The 20,233-nt window shown below is 33.0% G+C and overlaps 1 protein-coding gene across 1 annotated transcript; it reads left to right on the forward strand.

Moving 5' to 3' along the window:
• The first annotated feature begins 13,267 nt into the window (after positions 1 to 13,267).
• LOC105788999 (mitogen-activated protein kinase kinase kinase 18) lies at positions 13,268 to 14,719 on the forward strand. Its single transcript, XM_012616172.2, has one exon. It carries the CDS (start codon positions 13,304 to 13,306, stop codon positions 14,702 to 14,704), a length of 1,401 nt encoding a protein of 466 aa, XP_012471626.2. The 5' UTR covers positions 13,268 to 13,303; the 3' UTR covers positions 14,705 to 14,719.
• The last annotated feature ends 5,514 nt before the right edge of the window (positions 14,720 to 20,233 follow it).

Raw genomic sequence — 20,233 nt, forward strand, 5'->3', positions numbered from 1 at the left:
CACTATTTACACAATTTAACTCACTTTTTCTTCATTTATAATTTAATCCTATTTTTCACACCATTAGAGCATTTATACATACATAAACTAATGATCAAAATTATTAACACTATTTATTTATTATATCACTTATCAAGAGTTCTATTTCATGATAAATCTTCAAGAACATGTAGATTAATTTTCAAGATCTCTAACACTTATCGAAATCATTAACACTATCAAATTATATAATCCCTTTCACTAGATAATTAGTATCATGTAAGACTTTACATTATTATTATTCTCGATTGAGGGTTTTTTAAGGATTTACACTTAAATAAAAATTTAGTTCAGTTATCATTTTGTAACTTTTTGAACTTGAGTGATTAAAACATAAACTTACTAATAGTTTACTGACATTGAGTATAGTTTATCCCAAATTATATTAACGGGCAGCCAAGGGTGAAGCCAGGTAGTGTTCCTTGCCTACCTTGATTAAATGGTACAATTTCACTTTTAGTCCTCTCGAATTCAATTTAATCATTTTAAATCTCTATATTAAATGAAAGAAATGCATTCTTATCCACTTTCAAAGGTTAACAATTAAATTTAAGCTATTTTAGTACAAGATTTATACCTTTGGCCCCTAAAATTTTTAATTTTATCTCAACCCTCATGGTTTTGTTCAAAACCCACACACTACACTGTTTTAAGTGTATGGTTGAATTCCCACTTATTTAGAATTTAAGAAGAATTTGTTTTCTTTTATCTTATGATATTTTCAGACAATTTGCAACCTAACATGGTGCTTACTTACGACAATGCTGACGATGACAGATTTTAACGTTGTACAGTGTTAAACCCACTTATATATATAGAATATATCAAAGAGAAGATATTTAAGCAATCATGAAGTTATTGAAAGCGACACCATTGTTGTTTGACCTAAACGATGCAACTTGGGATAACTGGAATGAGATTAGTCGGTCAAGTATGGATATTCATCGTTGACCACATCCACCGTGTCAACCATCTTCTTTCTTATTGATTTTATGGTATGCCTGATTCATATTAAGAGCCGCAGTTATGAAAAACAAGATGCCATAAAAAAAATCAAGGGTAAACTATACTTAATTTCACTAAATTATAATTTTAAAAAGTTACAAAATGATTATTAAACTATTTGAAAGTTTTTATTTAAGTCATTGGACTGTTAATTTTCTTTTTGTTTAAAAAGTCCGGCTACTGAGTTCTAAGCAGCAATTCGAGATCGGTATGGTGGATTAGTATCAATCAACAAGTAGAAGAACATATCTTAAATCCAAGTCGATCTGATAGTCAGTGTAAAAGATTAAAAATACAAAACCATTTAAATTTTAGTTTGCTTTGTAACATTCAAAGTAGTTTCATAAAAAAAAATTTTAAGTACAGAGAAGAGAAGGAGAATGTAAGCTTTCAATTGATGCAGTCGGTGCTAACAAAAAAGATCATACAACATTGATTTTAATAGGTCAGTAACCTTAATAAAAGTAATCGAAAATATTAAGTGTAAACTACATTCTATAATGAAGTGCGGGACATTGTTAAAAGAGTGTTGAATCTTATTTAATTAATGTCCATCTAAACCAAAACAAGACACCTTCGTTTTGGTTTGTGTGTGTGGAGACAATAAAGAGCAAGGCAACAAAAATCCTTAAAGAGTTGTATAAGCTAAAAATAAGCTTACATCTCAATCACATGAACAACATTGAGCAGCATAAATTAATCATAATCATTTGCACTTAAACCTAACCATAATCTTTTCTATGTTAGATATATATATTTAAAATAAGGTAGTTATTTGTTGCCTTTTTAAATATTATTCTTTTACATAATTTATTTAAGTATACTTAAATATAAAGATTTTGAGTTGACAATTTAGAGACGGTTCATCCTCGAAGGGTAAAGAGTCGTAAAATCAAGCGATAAAAAAAAAAAAAAGAAGAAGAAGAGAGAAAATTGTAACCTCTCCGAGAAAATGAGTTCTCCATAATGTTCAAGAAGTCGTAAAAATGGCGGATGTGATGTTTTGTGAGGTATGCATAAGGGACCTTTTGTGAGGTTTGGATAATGATGCACTATTGTGTATAGGATATGGAGGATGTGATAAATGGGGGAAACTAAAAGAATTAATTGTTGAAAAAAAAGGCTAAGTTTAGCTTGTAAAAATATGTTTAGTATAAGTATAAAATATAATTAAATTTTTTATAGATATAAAATTTAAATTATATATATTTTGCATTTGCATTTTTATCCTTATTTTTAAAACATTTTATGTTATTTTAAATATAAAGTTTCTAAAAGATGATATAATGTTAAAAAATTAAAAATATTCTTCATTAAGTGATAAGTAACTACTTATCAAGATATTATTTTCCACACATTTTTATAAATAGAAAGACTATTTGATAGCTTTTATTATGGATTACCAAACAAGGCCTTAAAATATCTATGTATAACATATCTGTATATTTTAAGATTTGGTTTTTTTTTGATGAATTGTTGTTCACTTGACTCGTAATATCAAAATTAACCAAAGGCTTTAATTTAATGATATAATGTCAAATTTAGTTCTCAATCTTTACATGTTTTATGAATTTGACTCTTACTCTTTTTTAGTTAATTGGACCATTAACTTTTTAAAAAAGGTCAAATCATTAAAAATGAAATATTGACAAAACGTTATTTTTTGTAATAATTGTTGGCGTGCTAAACTACACAGTAGTTCATGTGCACTTTATGTTGACAAAGCATTATTTGTTCTATATGACACACCAACAAATTTTTAAAAAAAAAATAAGAATAATAGAAAAATTATAAATGATAAATTATAAATTATAAATTATTAAAAAAATTCATAAAATTTTAACATTTTAGTTAGTATTTTCATTAAAAACCAACAATTCGACTTCTTTTTTTCAAAAGGTTAATGGTCAAATTCGATTTAGGGCCAAATTTAGCTCAAAAAGAAGACTGAGAGCTAAATTGATAAAATATATAAACATTAAGGGCTAAATTTGACATTATGACTGTAACACCTTATACTCGACCCGATCGACGGGTCCAAATACAAAATGTCACATCAACTTCGAAACAACTAGAAACAAATTTTAACTAAAATTTAAAACTAATATAACTATAGCATCCAAATATGTTTTCTTAATCATACATAACTTAGTTCACTTAACATTAATAACAACTTAACATGTTTAATTAGCTAACTTGTTAAACAAACTTATAATAACAAATTCCTAGTTAAAAAATAATCTTAATAGGCAGATTTATGGAAAACTTACAATAATAGTTTTAAATACTTTGAATCGATTTCTCTATGTTGTAATTTAAAGTACTACGGTTCATATTGTTAGAAAAAATTCTGTTTGATAATGGTTTTCTTACACAATGAAAAATTAAAATTATGAAAATTGATCTGGTTTTTGATATTTATAGCAATAAACCTTAACCGAATTCGTACCTGAGTTTTCGGATTAGCATACGTTCATTGTTCCCAGCTTTTAAGCAAATAATTTTCTTCGCTATTCTCGTACCACGAATTGCTTCGAGTGGGGGCTTGAACCAATTGAATCGAAACACAGAACTAGTGAAAAGTTTTCTCTCCTTTTGGGTGAAAACGAAAATTCTCTCTTCTTAATAGAAACCGGTAGAATTGTTATTCCGAAAAAAAATGTAATAGTTGAGAATAAATTCTCTCTATTTTCCGACAAAATAACAATATTTCAAAATTGTGTTAATAGCTCTATTGGTGCCATCTATTTATAGGAATAGAAGGTAGAACCCTTGTTAAGTTGTAGTGGCTTATTTCAAATAGAAAAACATCCTACTTAGAATAGGATTAAGGTGGACAACACACCCTAGTATTCCTACTAGGGTTGCTGCCCCCTTTATGTCCCTGAGGGTTTTTGGGCCTCTCTCATATTGAGTCCAATTACAAGTACTTCCTCGGCTTTTTTGACCTAGTACTCTATAATGTGATCCAACCCGATTTAGTTTTTCTATTTCCCAAAATAAACTTTAATATTTATATATAAAATAAATTTTCCATCGCTATTTTACCCACAACAAAATTTTGACTGTAATGCCCCTAACCTAAATTCGTTGTCGAAACAAGGTTACGGAGCATTACTGGAGTTTACAAATTAATTATTAGACATTTCATTTCATCTAGCATTCATATTTGAAACCAATCAAAATCATACATATTGTCCCTTAAACGAGCCCTCGAGACCCAAATTTACGCATTAGAAACACAGAGGGACTAAGTCGAAAACTTAGAAAATTTTCGAAAATATTTAAAGTTGATTTACGCATTACTGGAGTTTATTTTCTTTCTTTTATCCTCTTCATCACTTTTTTTCTTCTTTGTTGAGCTGGGAAAGTTCGGCCAAGTTTTGTGCTCTTGCATGGTAAGTTAATTATAGCCTGTTTTGCATGGATTTTTTTGTTTTTTGAGATTGTTGTGCTTCAATCTAGCTAAAAATGGTGTTTGTTTCTAAAACTATTAAAGATTTCATGAGATTGCCATTGTTGAATGCTTGAAATTGTGGTGTTAAATGATTAGATTAGAAGAGAGGTTATTCAAAAGGATCACTTGGTAAAATGAAAATTTGTTAGTTTCGAATATCAGGACTAAAGTTTAGACATTTCAAAACCAGTTTAAGAGTTCTATAAACTTTGTTATAAAAAGGGCTTAACTGTATAATGTGTTAGGTTTAAGGGAATTTCGAGTGATAGAATTTAATAAGCTGATGAATAATATTAGTTGATAAAAATTGAATTAAATTATGTTATAGATCAAGATTTGAGTCTGCCGAGAGAAGACCGTGGGAAAGGAAAAGTTGTTGAGTAGACTCTACCGTGGCATGTTATCATTCCATCGGTTAAGTTCATACAATATAAACATCGTTTAAATTTCTTTTCTTTTGTTCTTTAATTGTATAACTGAAAATTTGGTAAGTCAAATTTGGTTTGCTGAGTATAGAAGGGAGATATTGAATTATTACACCAAGGAAATGAGAATGAGTTTATAAAATGAAAGTGTCTTTATGAACTAAAAGACTCATACATATTGTTACATGTTTTTTCCTAATGATTCAGAGATCCAGCATTTGTTGCGAACTCGAAGATACATGTGACACAAATTTGGCCTAGACTGGTAATCTAATGTCGAAAATACCTGAAAACTGGTACAGATTACACCTGCTTAGTATTTCTTATCACCTGAGCTTCTTCCTTCTCGGTTAGTTGTTTACTAAATTCTCAATCACTTAAGCTGATACACTAATTTCTCCTTCCATATAGAGCACTTCTTAACCTTTCTCTCTTTTCAATCAAACTAGTGAAGAAGATGGAAGAAAGAAAAATGAATACCAGAATGAAAGAATTCCCCTATATATAATCTTTCCACTATTGTTTCTCTTAATCCCAAGTTAGTCAATATTATTAATACCCTTAATTATAATGTTTTCCACTAAAAGAAAACTTTTGGTTCTACTGTAATGAGACTAAGCTTAAATTCTAACTATTTACCAATCAGTCTGTAAGATTCTCATAATCATACTAGTGTCACGGGGCTAGACCTTTCGTCTCGCAAACTGTGCGGCCTTAGGCAATCCATTTGCTCCAAACTCGCCTAAGTCAGCCTTTACGCCCAAAAGAGAGGATTCCTTAGAACTCCTCCAAGGCACCAATTTGTATAGCGGAAGCGATTGTGCCAAAAGAAGCTACAAAAGAACAACAGAAAAACCAAAGAAAGAATGCACACAAAGTGTTTGAGTAAATGCTCAAGGAATTCTATTACTCTTAAGAATTCACCTTACAATGGATGAGTACAAATGAGGGGGAGACTCTCTGTTTATAGTTGAGCTCCCTCAAAACCGACGGTCAAGATACATTTACATCGACGGACGAGATTCACTATATCCCTTGATTTTAGGGATTTACAAGATTTGCCATATCAAATCTAATCTAATCTTTACAAGATATGATTCTCTCTATCTTCTAAGATTAGTTACCAAAATTAGTCTAAGTTGCCATATCTTTATCATCGGGCCAACCAGGCATCAATCTGACAGGCTTCTTCAATAGTTCTCTGAATCGGGCCAGTTCTTGTAGGCTAAATGTTCCCCATCTAATCGATAGACCTCTATGGGGCGCTTCTTGTGCCATGGTCACGGGCTTTGCACTTTGGCCAGTGACACTAGAACTCGCTTAAACATAATTTTTTTTAATTTAATACCCATAATTATCGTGGAACTTAACCTTAACATTTTTGGGCGTGACAATGAATTAATATAATATAAATATAAATGTTGGTATTCAACAAGTAGGAAAAGGTGGTGGTGATGGAAAAGTTGGTTCACCTATGACAGACGGAGAGTTGGAGTTAAGAAGTTCAAGGAGAAAGGAGGAGGAAGTTAGGTTGATACTTAGGTTTTTCTTGGGGAAAAAAAGGGAGATCCTTAGTCTCCCTTTTTGAGTTAAGTTTGGCCATTAACTTTTAAAAAAAAGTCAAATCATTTAAAAAAATAAAAATGTTGACTAAAACATTAATTTTTGTAATAATGTTGGTGTGCTAAATTGCATGGTAGTTCACGTGTACTTTATGTTGACATGACATTATTTGTTCTATATGACATGTCAACAAATAATTTTTTAAAAAAAATAAGAATAATCAAAAAATAAAAATTATAAATTATCAAAAATTATAAAAAAAGTTCATAAAATTTTAAATAATAGCATGAAGTACACATGGATTGCCATGCAGACATATTTAAAAATTTAACATTTTAGCTAGTATTTTCAATAAAAAAGAACAATTCAACTTTTTTCAAATGGTTGATGGTCAAATTTGATTCTTTTTTAAAGGTTTAGGGCCAAATTCAATTCAAAAATAAGAATAAGAGGCAAATTAACAAAAGATGTAAACATTAAGAGCTAAATTCGACATTATGGCTTAATTTAATATAGATATAAATGTTAGTATTCAACAAGGAGGAAAATGTGGTGGTGATGGAAAAGTCAGTTCACTTGTGATAAGTGGAGAGTTGGAGTTAAGGAGTTTAATGAGAAAGAGAAGAAGGAGAAAGGAAGAGGAAGTTAGGCTGATACTTAGGTTTTTCTTAGGGAAGAAAGGCAGATCCTTGGTCTCTTATGCTCTGGAGTATATATAAGGGCTACCCTTGTCCTATAGTTCCATGTAGCCCACAATGTGGAAGGTAGGCATGATTGTGTGGTCAGTTAAATGGCAGGGTCGTTACACATTAGTTGTTGCCATATGGTGTACTATATGGTCATACTCTAACATTCTCCTTTCCTGGGGCTGTACAAGGTTGTTGCACCTTAGTGGTCCTAGAGAGGGTAAACATCAAGTGGTTCCTTATTGGTCCCTAGGGGGTGTGCAACGGATCATCTCTGAGCTGATTTAAATAAGAACATCGAAGGTTCTTATGGATCATCTTAGGAAAGGGGTTGTTGTGGACGATACCCAATGGGGGTTTTATATGGATCGTTCTCAGCAAGGGTCGTCTGTGAGTTGTTCCATGTCTTGCCACGTGTCTTGTTCTTGTGGGGGTGCAACAATTGCCCCCTGACTATGAGGTAGGTTATAAAGCAGTCTAACTCAAAACCTTTTAGATAGCTACTAGGCATAAGGGGTTAAACAATTGAGTTACATTGTAGAGGGTTCAACAAGTGAAAATTTGTATCAATTGTGTGTGTTGAAGACGTTTCCAAGGAAAAGGGAGGTGCATCAAAGATTTTGGAATGGATGCATTAATGATGGAGTGTTATAGTTGTGCATTAGGAAACAATGCCAATGATGGAGCTGGCACGTATCCAGTTGAAGTTGGCCCGTGAATCGTAGGGTCTATTGTGCTCAAAACATAATTTTTTGAAGAGTCCTTTTAAACAACCTTGTTTTCAGAGTTTTAGGGTTCATTTGCTTTAGTTTAAGAATTTTCTAAATGTTGGAAGCTTAACTTTCCAAGTTTCTTCTAAGCTTTTCTCTAGTTTTCTTCCTTTTTGCTAAAAGGTTTCTTCCTTACTCTTTAGATTTATTATGCATTTTTTTCAATTTATTCTTCGCCATTGTTCTTTGTTCGATGTCGGGGCTTTAATCAAGGTAAGGATTCAATTTTTAAGCTCTTTTCATTATTATTTTTTTTTTACTTTTGTCCTACATTGTTCTGATGGTAAAAAATAATATAGGTGGTGAAGATAACACTTCATAGGTGGTTATGAAGGTGAGGAAGGACCCTAGATTGAAGAAGGAGTAAATGGTGGGTGGCACTTTTGAGTGCACCACTAAGAAGAAAGAGATGACTCGACTGCTTCGATGTGGATTGTCCTAGGCGAGGGGTCATTGTGGACTATTCCCAACAGAAGGTTGTGCGTGGATTGTTCTCAGCGAAAGGTCGTTTATAGGCTATTTCACGTCCTTCCATATGTCTTGTTCTTGTGGGGTATAACAATAAATAACATAAGGGTAAACTACAATAAAAATCACCCAATTATAAAAAGTTACAAAGTGTTCACCCAACTATTAGTAAATTTCTTTTTTGGTCATCCAACTATGAAAAGTTACAAAAAGGTCACCCAACTATTAAATTTTGTCTTTTTTATCACCTGGTAGTTAACATAAAAATAGAAACACTCAAAAATCTAATATAATTAGGTGACCAAAAAAGAAAAAATTAAATAGTTAAGTAATCATTTTGTAACTTTTCACAGTTGAATGGCAACTAATGTAGTTTACCCATAACATAAATACACCTATTTACATAATTGAAGAGAAAAAAAATTAATATTTGTATGATTACGGGATGCATGACAGGAATTAAAGAAAGTTCGGTAGGTTTAAATCATACGAAACTGAATGAGAAGTACAACTATTAATGTGATTTGGTATTTGGTAACAACTGGCAATTTAATGGCTGTCCATGAATCTCTAGAGAAAGGCATCAAATTGGGGGAGATTGAGGTTTGCTTGCCAACAGCACACGAAATGAGAAAAGAGTTTAATGTTGGTTGATGCACGTCAGAGTGTCTGTCGACCAGACTAGCCCAGCTGATTAATGTTGTTTGTTTCTGTCTTCTTGTTTTAAGACAAAATATTGGGCAGGCTTGGAACATACCCCGCTGTTTTCCTGCTCTTCTACCAAACTTGGACGGCTATTTGTATATTTCACCAATTGAATTTGGCATTTGGTTCATTGCTAGCTGGTAAGTGCAGTAAATATTCCAACCGACTGCTTATTCGATCAGAGATCAAATAGAATTAGAATCAACTCAATACAAAGCATAATCGAATGAAAATTGAAATATATCTAGACTTAATTCACATGTAGTTTTGCATAAGGTGAAACTTAAAATTGAACACTCAAAATCTTAAAACCTACCAAAACCTCTAATATTAGATAAAATTTAGCCAAATATTCCAAATTTAATCACGATTTTAAATGATCGAGGTACCAACTAGTTTTTTGGTAGGAGTTTTAACTATACTTTTCAATTTTGATCCGAACTTAAAAAGTTAATTTATCAATCTGAATCTAAATTGGTCGTAAAATATCAACAATTCAAATCCAACCTAACTTGAAAAAAAAAACCCCAAATTTAAAATGGCTTGAGCACATAATCTGAATAAATAAAAAAATAAAAAGAATTTGAACCTGACTTGAAAAAGAAAATCGAATGACAAACCTAAATAACTTGAAACCAAAATTACTCAAATTGATCCGATCTAAATTCACTGAATCCAAAATCAACCCAACTTTCTTAATTTACCAATCTGGTTTTAATCTTTTAGGTGATGGACGAGAGTAGCTTTTGGCACACGAAACAATTGATTTTAGTTAAAGAAGAGATGAAATTAGATGACGTTTTCACCATGATTGGAAGATTAAAGAGGATGATGCCCTTGTGGTATAAACTAAATGCTGGATTGAATATTATTGGTAAAGGAAAATTAAGATCCCAAAGGCAAAGCCAAATTTGGAGTTTTTGGACATAGGATAAGTATCACGTGCACATACACTAATGTGATAGACATGAATAGGGTTATGTCATAACTTAAGCGGTAAGAAGATTTGGTATGGGTTGGATCATTGCCTAGTTTCCTTTTTCATTTATTAGAAGCATTTGAGGAAAGAGCTTTCCAATGCAAATACGACAATAACCCAACAAGGTCACTATGCTATTCCCCCCCAAATGTTGAACCACACAGGCTCTATTATTTGCCACCCAAGCGCCTTTTCAGAAAAGAAAAGGCTCAAGTTCACCCAACCCCAAGTTGGAAATTTTTAATTTCGAGTTTAAGTGGACAACAATTTCTCTCTTTTCCTTTGCCTTCCCCTTTAAGTAAGTTGTTCTACCTTATCCAATCCAAGACCCTGTTAAACAAGATTAAGATTATAGTGGGATATTGCTATGCTGCCCCTTTCATTTGGATCAATTTCAAACTCAAGCTTTTCGGATTGAGTATTTTTAGCTTAGTTCATGTAAATTTCAGGTTGGAGCAATTTTAGTTTTGGAACGATAGATTAAACGAGTTTGGGTTCATTTTTATAGGCTAAATCATATTGAAATTTCAACTTCGAGTCAATATCAACATGTCTATGATTCCATTTATCATTGATGTTAAAAACTCAAACTATGATTTCGAACAAAAAAAAATGGTAAACAAAAGGTTTTTCAAACCAAATCTTATTTTTAAACTATAATTTTAACCTAATCAATCACAAAAATACTTTCGACTGAAATTACATTTTTATTTTCGTTAAAAAAATCCAACGTATACCCAATCTTACAGAACTCCTTTTAACCTTAATGGTATTCTCACACAAGTAAAATAGTTAACTAATAAGAGTAGAGAGACATTGATGAGGGGGTGGGGTTAAAACATGGTATGTCCTTAGGTCCACATACTTTTTGACAAATCATTCAAAAGAACTAAAAAGATTGAAAAAGAAGCACCTTTCCTAATGAATGATGATCTCAATTCACAAATGCAGGGTCTACTCTTCAAATACCATCACCATATAGCAAAGGCAAAACCAAAACAATCTAATGTTCTAAAACAATGGGTATCCTAAATTTTTTTGACTGTCACCATCCTCCTTACATGACCTGAATCTAGGCAAAATATCATTACAAAATACTCGATTTTTTGGGGCAATGCCAAAAAGGGTATCTTCATTTATCGATTAAAATTTATTTTTTTTAATCCTATCTCACTTGACCCTTAATGAATCTAGTAGCTAACTTGGTGTTACTTCTTTTATTAGATAAAAAAAAAAGGAGATTAGACAGTCCACTAATAACTCTTCACCGCAAAAGACAAACGCAAGCATCTTTGGGAACCAACATCCTCATGTTTTTCTTTCTTATTGGTGCCACGTGTACCTACAATTTTTTGACACGTAATATGATAGTTAGACCCCGACATTTATATTTGGGGGTCTGGAGCCCATATTGTGTCCCATTCCCATCTAGTGGACTTGCACTGTTTTAGGGTTTCGGCCACCAAGCTTCAACTTGGGGCACCTCCTAAATATTATATTCCCATTGCTAAATCTTCTTACTCCACAACCACATGTAACTTCACCAATCATCTTCAATTTTTTCGCTTGTTAGGTAAATTTTTTAAATGGTTAAACTACTTGGTGCTTCCCCATACTTGGTCAAAATAAATTCACATATTAAGACTTAAATTCTTTTCATTAAACTAATATTTTATGGACCATTTTTAACCATAAATATTACTACTTTGTACATAATCATTACTTAAGACACCCAAAATAATTTCATCCTTAAGGGTGTATTTAATTAGGTGAAAAATGAAAAGATGAAAGTAGTGTGTAAAAGGTAGAAAGAAAATAAATTTTAAGTACACTTGAAAGAGAGATTATTATTTTTATTTTAATATATAAAAACAGTCCTTCCAAATTTGAATGATGAGAAGAGAAAAACAAATGAGAAAAGTATGTTGGTTTAAGATTATACAGTTTTCAAATGTTTTATTTTTTATTCATTTCTCAAGTCTATCAAGTAATGGAAAGAAAATTATTTTTTTCCTTACAATTTTTCCATCTTTCCTACCAACATCACCTATGGAAAGTAAAATTATGTTTTCCATCTTTTCACTTTCCAGCCATTTAATTTTTCATTTTTTTGATTTTTTTTTCTCTATCAAACAAAGCCTAAAAGCATGCTCTCTCAACTAAGAATTTTCACCAATATCCTATTGAGGTCCGTGTCACATTCATTATATCCCAACACACATTACAAAAGACGTTGACACTAGCTACCAACAACATAGTTCATCGTATCCTAGAAAGGTTAGATTATATTTTGGCAAGACAACCCATAACTCTCTACCTAATAGAACTACTACTCATGAATTTGGGGAAATTTTGACACCAAACACTCCGCTTATATAAGAGGGATTAAAGACATTTCTACCACTCTTTGCCCTTTAAACTTGCTCCTGCTACTCTCGACATTATCATGTGAACCTTGTATCAACATTTTAATTTTATTTCGAAATTAAATTATTTTATTATACATCAATGATCACTAACCCGAAACCTGGATAAGATTTGAGTCGCCTACCCGCGACCCGGCTAGACTCCACCAGATGGATAAACGCGAGGCATACAGCAGAAGGACAAGCAGGGGAGTTCGCGATATCAGCTCACGCAAGCCAAGAAGAGTTCGCGATCCCAGCTTGCATATACCTAAGGAATTCACATGTAGGAGGCCGCGAGATTTAACAGGCAACCCAGAACGGTACACATGTTCAACATGCCCAAGACTTGTTCAGAATATCAATCTTATGAATAATAGGGTCAAGTCCACGAACAGTAATAATATATATAAATACCCAAACATTCCTTTGAATGAGAGACATGAAAAATTACTCAGCAAACTTAATAATCAAAAGCAAAAGCACCCATAATCCCCAACTAAAACAAGGGGTTAGATGAAGTAGAATTGGGTGTGGGATAAGGATAAAAGCCAGAATCATCGTCTACTCTTCCCATTTCCCACTATTGTTGATATGTCAAAACACATGCCCAGTTCCTAACTCAAATAATAATATAATAATAACAAAGTGACATAATCAAACAGTTTTCCCATTTATCTATATATAAATTCCACGTAGGACTCAAAATCATTCTAGTTTACTCGGATATAAATACCCGCATTTGGGCCCTCGAAAAAACAGAGAGCCATAAAGAAGAAAATAAAAATTTGAGTTTCGAAAATGGAGAAACAGAGCCATACCCAGAAAACTGCATGGACAAGAGGCAAGTGTATAGGCAAAGGCTCCTTTGGTACCGTTAGCTTAGTGATCAACGAACTCAACGGTGCCGTTTCCGCGGTCAAGTCCGTCGACTTAGCAACGTGTCTTCCCAGCCAGTTGGAGTCTTTGGAGAATGAAATTCGGATCCTCCGTTCGCTTTCCTCTCCTTACGTCGTCAAGTACCTCGGCGATGACGTCTCTCCGGCGAAATCTTTCCGTAATCTTCACGTGGAGTATTTGCCGGGCGGCACCGTTGCTGACGTGGAGATTGTTAAGCGGCGGGCTGCTGACGTGGACGAGAGGCTTTTGCGGTGGCACACGCGGTGCTTGATTTCGGGTTTGAAGTACGTGCACGACGAAGGCATTGTACACTGTGATGTGAAAGGAAAAAATGTTTTGCTTGGATCGGATTCCAGTTCCGTAAAGCTCGCGGATTTCGGCTCGGCGATTGAGATCAAAAAGGGAAGGTCGCTCATTAAGCCACGTGGAAGCCCTCTATGGATGGCGCCAGAGGTGGTTCGCGGCGAGTATCAAGGGCCGGAGAGCGATATTTGGTCACTAGGATGCACCGTCGTCGAGATGATCACCGGGAAGCCAGCTTGGGAGGATCACGGTTTCGACTCGCTACGTCGAATTGCTTACTCGGAGGAACTCCCCGAGTTGCCGGCTCAGTTATCCAAACTCGGTAAGGATTTCGTGGAGAAGTGTTTGAGAAGGGATCCAAATCGAAGGTGGAGCTGCGATCACCTGCTGCAGCATCCATTTATATCATCGGCATCGCCGCCGAAAACGATAGGAGAATCATCTCCGCGTTGCGTTCTCGATTTTGCCGGGTCGGATTTCGAAGAGGACGAAAACACTGCGAATTTCGAATCGTCGGCGAAGGAGAGGATCAGTAAATTAGCGAATGATGGACGGGCAATTTGGGAATCGGACGGTTGGGCGACGGTAAGGAGTTACGCTCATGAATCACGTGTGAATTGCGAGGAAGGGACAAGTACGGAATATCCGGAGTTGACGAGGACGCATTTGGAAATTTCCAATTGGCGGCAGTGTGGTAAATACGTGCGTGTTAGCGGGATAAAATCGTCGTTTGGTGGCCAACGGTGCGATCTCTTGGCTGGTTCAAGCCGTCGTTGTTGGCGACAAAAGGAAAAGGTGGAGTTTGCGGTGGAGAAGGGAAAGTCGATATTCTGCAGATTTTGTAATTTATTATTACAATTAATTTTGTGTGATTTCAAATTATTCCTATATATTTTATTGATGTTTTTAAATTACTTCGTTCTTCCTTCATTACTTTTATCCTTTACCTCCACCATTCTTTTTGGTCCAACCTCGAATCCAATCGCCGCTACAACCTGAAATCAATCAGTTTCCAAATTGTTGCGATCAACTAAATTAATACTAAACTAATAAATACCTTTTTCATACAATACTTAAGCTAGTTATAAACTTACCCATTCTAAAAAATTTTAAAATAAAAATCATTACTGTTGATTAATATTTTCTGGTATGTTATTCATGGGAGTATTCGAGTATGTATACATGTTACAAATGTTATTACAGCTCATGATAGGACCCCATTATTTTGTCTTGAGTCTACTGCCTCTAATACTGACATTCTCTGCGAGCTTCAGGCCTGCTGGATACGTGTCTATGGAACACGCGGTCATTTCTGTTCCTGGGGCTGACGTTCTAAGTGGGCTTCGTATTTGCTAGACATGTGTCTGGGTGACTGCGAACTCCTTGGGTATATACGAACTGAGACTGTGGCGAGCTGGATCGGCGAGCTTATCCTTTCTGCGAGCTCCTTAGGCATATGCGAACTCACATTGTTGTCCTTTCGCGGTTCATCTTAAACCCAATCTTCTAGTGAGACCTATTCAAATCATAGGTTGATAATCTAGATCCTGTCTAGGACTCAAATTAGTGATAACTAGAGGTGTGCATGGGCCAGGTCGGCCTGGGTTCGGTCCGGGCTCAACTAAAAATTTAGGCCCGTTTACTGGACCCAGGCCCGTCCCAGCCCGAAAAATGGGCCTAAAATTTTGCCCAAGCCCAACTTAGATAAAAATGTTAAAACCCGAGCCTGACTCAGCCATATTAATTTTTATATTATTTTTTATATAATTTTAAAATATATAATACATCAAAAATATGAAAAACATTAAAATAAATATTTCCCAACAAATTGAAAATAAATTTTAAAAAATATGTATACTTAAATAACACTAAGATAGATACAACTTAATAAGCAAATGCCTCTAAAATAATAACAAAATTAACAATAAAATAAGTTTTATACAATATCCAAATAATAATAACATAATAATAAAATGATAGCAAAATAAGGAGAAAATAATAAGAAAATAATATTAAAAACATAATAATAATAATAATAATAATAATAATAATAATAATAATAATAAACAAAAAAATTTGTTCTTTAGTGAATTGGGGCTAGACTTTAGCCAAAAATGCCTTACTCAAGACTCGACCCTTTTTTAAACGGGTCTTATTTTTTATCTAAATTCATTTTTCGAGCCTATATTTTTACCCAAACCCTCTCATATTTCGGTGAGTCTTCGGGCCGGACCGGGTGGCCCGACCCATAAACCGTTGTAGTGATAACTAATATATAACCTTTACGAATTTAAAGATGTTGAAACTCACATCCTCCAAATTCAATGAGCTTCAATCTCCATGTCCATAAAAGACATCATGGAATTCAAACTGTGTTTTTATTTCTAGGATATTTAGGATGACGTGTAAGACTTTAAAAAATCTTATATGCATCAAAATCCTCTATCATTTGTCCCCTAGTGTATTTATTATTAGAGGTAAAGGTGGTAGGGATTCAGGGTTAGTGTTGTATTGACGGCTCCTTTTTGGTCATTGAGAAAGACGCCTAAAAGACGTCATCTGTTCAACGCACAAGTTGGTGTGTGGGATATAACACAAACTCCATTACTTTAATTTCATATTTCACATTTTGATTAAACAAAATAAATATCAATTGCATTTTACACATTCTTATCCTTTGGTTCTATTAATCAAGGTTGTCAATTTTTCCATTTTGTTTTAGCATTCATATGTATTAATATGATGTGTTTTAGTATATCATTTTGAAATTATTTATATTTATTAATTCCTTTCTTATAATATAATTCCATCGTATATTTTTAAACTTTAAAAAAAATCTAACCTTATCTTTAAACTAAAGTATCGTTCTGTGGAGCGTGACTCGTACTTTTTGGTTAAACCAAAGTCAAAGCAGAGGCGGCGTTGTGATCAAGAATCATGCGATGTCGCAATGCCGCAAAGAAGTTCGAAGTGAAGACAAAACAGAGACGACGTCCTGACAATGCGACACGGGATGTCACAACAACGGATGACGTCCCAACGATGCGACCCATGACGTTGTGACGACGCGACGAATTCTATCTTAAAACAGCTGCGTAATTAGACTTTTGCCAGTAAAATTCTGATTATATTAGTAATATTTTAGTCTAATTAGAACTCTAATCTTAGCCTATAATAAGGGGGCTTTAGTAACCCTAGAATAACATCTTCATCGTCATAATACAACATTAGAGAGAAAATTAAGAGAGAGCTTTAAAGAAATTTTGTATTTTAGACAAAGAGCTTTGTTTTCGGGGTTAGAGTTTGATTTAAATTTCTCCATCTTGTACTCTTTGATTATTTGCTCATTAGTGAAGTCTTCTTTTCTCCGTGATTTTTTATCCTCTTCATTGGATGAGTTTTTTTCACGTAAATTTGTGTGCCAAATTTTCTCGATTCCTTCTTTTTCATTGTTTATACAGGTCAATTCCCAACACGTTTCAATGAGATCACTCAATAAGTTTAACTATCAGTTCGGATTTGGCATGAATTATTTTCTTAATCATGTATAGAGTAATAAATATTTTTATACACATCGGATTCAACCTAACATTTAATAGAAGGCTCAGAAAAGTTAGAAAACCAACTTAAATTTTGACCAAAAGTTTAGTTAACCCTTAGATTTAAAATTTCACCATTGATTAAAAAAAAGCATCAATTGGCATTTACATATTCTTATCCATTAAGATATCTTAGGTTGATAAGAAACAATTTGATTCTCTAAAATCTTTTCAAGGTCGTACGGTCAGCTACCAAGAAGTCGTCCAACACTTTTTTCTAGAAGTTTAGATATCTTTGCTCTTCACAGTCTCTCCTACAAGATTATTAATTTTGTCAACAAACGACATGGAAAAGTTTGAAATGTGAAACCACAAACTAATCCGACAAGTTCTTAGGATGTTATGCTAGATTCCTTCCCTGGTTTGGATTCTCATTCTCAATTCGAAGCTTCCCACGAATTTGCCATGTTTTTTCTTTCTTTTGGAAGATTCACAGCATACTTTCTGAAAGGAAAAACTGTAGTAGGATTAAAGAGGGTATAGGACAGAGACAAATATAACCCCATTATAGATGACTCAATTAAATGGTAAAATTATCGACTGAGTCTTAGTTCGATTGGTATTGGTTGGGTTCGAGTACGTTGAAGCGCGTTATCCTCCTATTTAGAGATTCGGGAGGGATTATAGATAATTTTAAGTATTGTATAAAAAAAACAGCATGTTGAGGCTTCTAGAATAAAATTAAGGGGAAGAAAGGTACGGGGGATGGAGGTTTCCTATGATCACATTTGCATTGAAAATGAAAATTATTAATTTCTTTTTCTGCTAGGTACAATTTATTAATTTCTATATCATGGAAGTTTTCAAATATATTTCTTGTCATTCTCATCCTTGAAATAAAATTTAAATTATGTTATTAGTCCCTGTACTTTATGGAAGTTGTGAATTTAATTTTTATACTTTAATTTACTCATTTTTAATCTTTGTACGTTTCAAATTTTGAAATTTCAGTCCTTATCAAAAGAATTTCTTTTTTTGTATTCTTCGTATCTATTTTGTAATCAACTTTCAAGATTTGTGACTATCCTTTTCAACAATATTTCCTCCAAAGTTCGAAATCGTCTCTCCCTCTGAATGCAATGTGTCAATTCGAAAAACATAGAGACCAATGTTTTCAGAACCGATCAAACCATCGATGTCTGATTTGATCGGTCCAATCGATCCAACCATCAATCTAACCAATTCATTCTCTAATAATAAAAAATAATAATAATAATTAAAAAAAACACTTTAAAAACAAGAAAGTTGGACCTGACTGCAAATCCATAAAATACATTTAAGCCCATCTATGTATTTTAAGCCCATAATACTAATGGTAATAAACCCTAGAAGAATAATGTCAACCACTCAGCCTCACTTTCCTATTTTCCCTTTGCCGTAGTTGTTGTTCATTAGTTTTTTTTCTTCTTAATTTTCCTATTTTTCTATCTATTTTAAGCCCATAACCAAATAATAATAATAAAATAATAAACCCTAGAAAATTATATGATTTGTGCATAAAAGAGAGGAAAAACTAAAGCATAAACTTGTGTAATAATAAGAAATTGGTTAATGAGATATATTATAAAATGTTATGGTAACTTCAAGTAGAGAGGTGATTCGGTGCTTATAGAAATGTAAACATAATTGAATTCATCAAAATATAAAATGTGAATGTCACTTTGTGAAATAATAAGTGATGATTTGTATGGAGTATGTGAATATATACAAATAATTAATGTAAAATGTGCGATATGTAAATATAAAAGCTCTAAATTATTACGTAGAATCATGCAGAGGTGTGAAATTTTATCTAAATCATTTCTACGCCCTTGTAAGCTTGGTAGAAAGGTTAGGATACAATCGACAAGCTAATTAGGGTATTATGTATATGATTTTCATCGGAGTTCTGTACTGGTGATATATGAGATTCGAAGTTGCGTGATATGTTTTCTGGAGTTCTGTTATGATACCTTTGGTCGAGCATTTATTGTTGACCATTGGGCTCATATAGTCCCATAATGTCCAAGTCTTATTTTACTAGGATTACAGTGGGCATAGATCTAAAATTTATCAAACACGATAGAAAGAAATAAAATGAAAAGTGTGTGAGTAACGAATGGAATATGTATTTTATAAGGAAATTTAGAGGCCATAAGTTATAAGTGGATTAAAGCAAATTTATAAGAGATTATAAAATTCAAGCATGAAATGAACTCCAAGGGATTAAGGATGACATTACAATAGGCCATGTTAAAAGTAAGTTAATAATAAAGACATATGAATTTAAGTAGATGAAGTTAATTTAATTGCTCAAAATAAAAATTGAATATAAGGAATACGTAAATTGGTACTTAAATTATGTCTTTAATAGTGTTAATGATAGAGTTAATTGGTAATGAAAACAATAAGTCTTTATTACGAGTAAACTGTTCCATGAGACAAGGTAAGTTGAGTATGAGTTTAACACATTAGTTGTTTAAAACATGTAAGTAAAGGATTCGGCAAAAAGTTTAAGGTTTGAACTTGGGAGCTTCACATTACCCCTCATTAAAGGATGTTATGTATCTATAATGTTTGTTATGATATGAGAATTTTGACATGGACATAAATATTTATTTTTTAGTAATATTTGAAAAATCGAATTGTAACTTAAATTCCAATACCATATAGGCGAAAAATTTGACCGCCTAAGCGGCAACTTGACGATGGTATTACTTAATTTTTTAAAAATCTTTTAAGGATTTGAGTAACTTTCAACGAATTAAACAACATTTTTATATTTTGCAAATTACTAAATTCTTTTCATTCAAATGGACACTAGGATTTTTTAACTTTGTTTTGAAAAAGTTTAAAATTTCTTAAATAAATCAAAAGTATTTGTTATGTTAAAACTCTGGTAGCACCTCTCATTTATATTGTACATCAGGACGGGTGAGGGGTATTATAG

The sequence above is a fragment of the Gossypium raimondii genome, chromosome 2, assembly GCF_025698545.1.
Source record: "Gossypium raimondii isolate GPD5lz chromosome 2, ASM2569854v1, whole genome shotgun sequence".
NCBI lineage: Eukaryota > Viridiplantae > Streptophyta > Magnoliopsida > Malvales > Malvaceae > Gossypium > Gossypium raimondii.

Bases quoted from the DNA above. Each gene is read 5' to 3' on its own strand.
- LOC105788999 (XM_012616172.2), top strand. From the start codon at position 13,304: ATGGAGAAACAGAGCCATACCCAGAAAACTGCATGGACAAGAGGCAAG.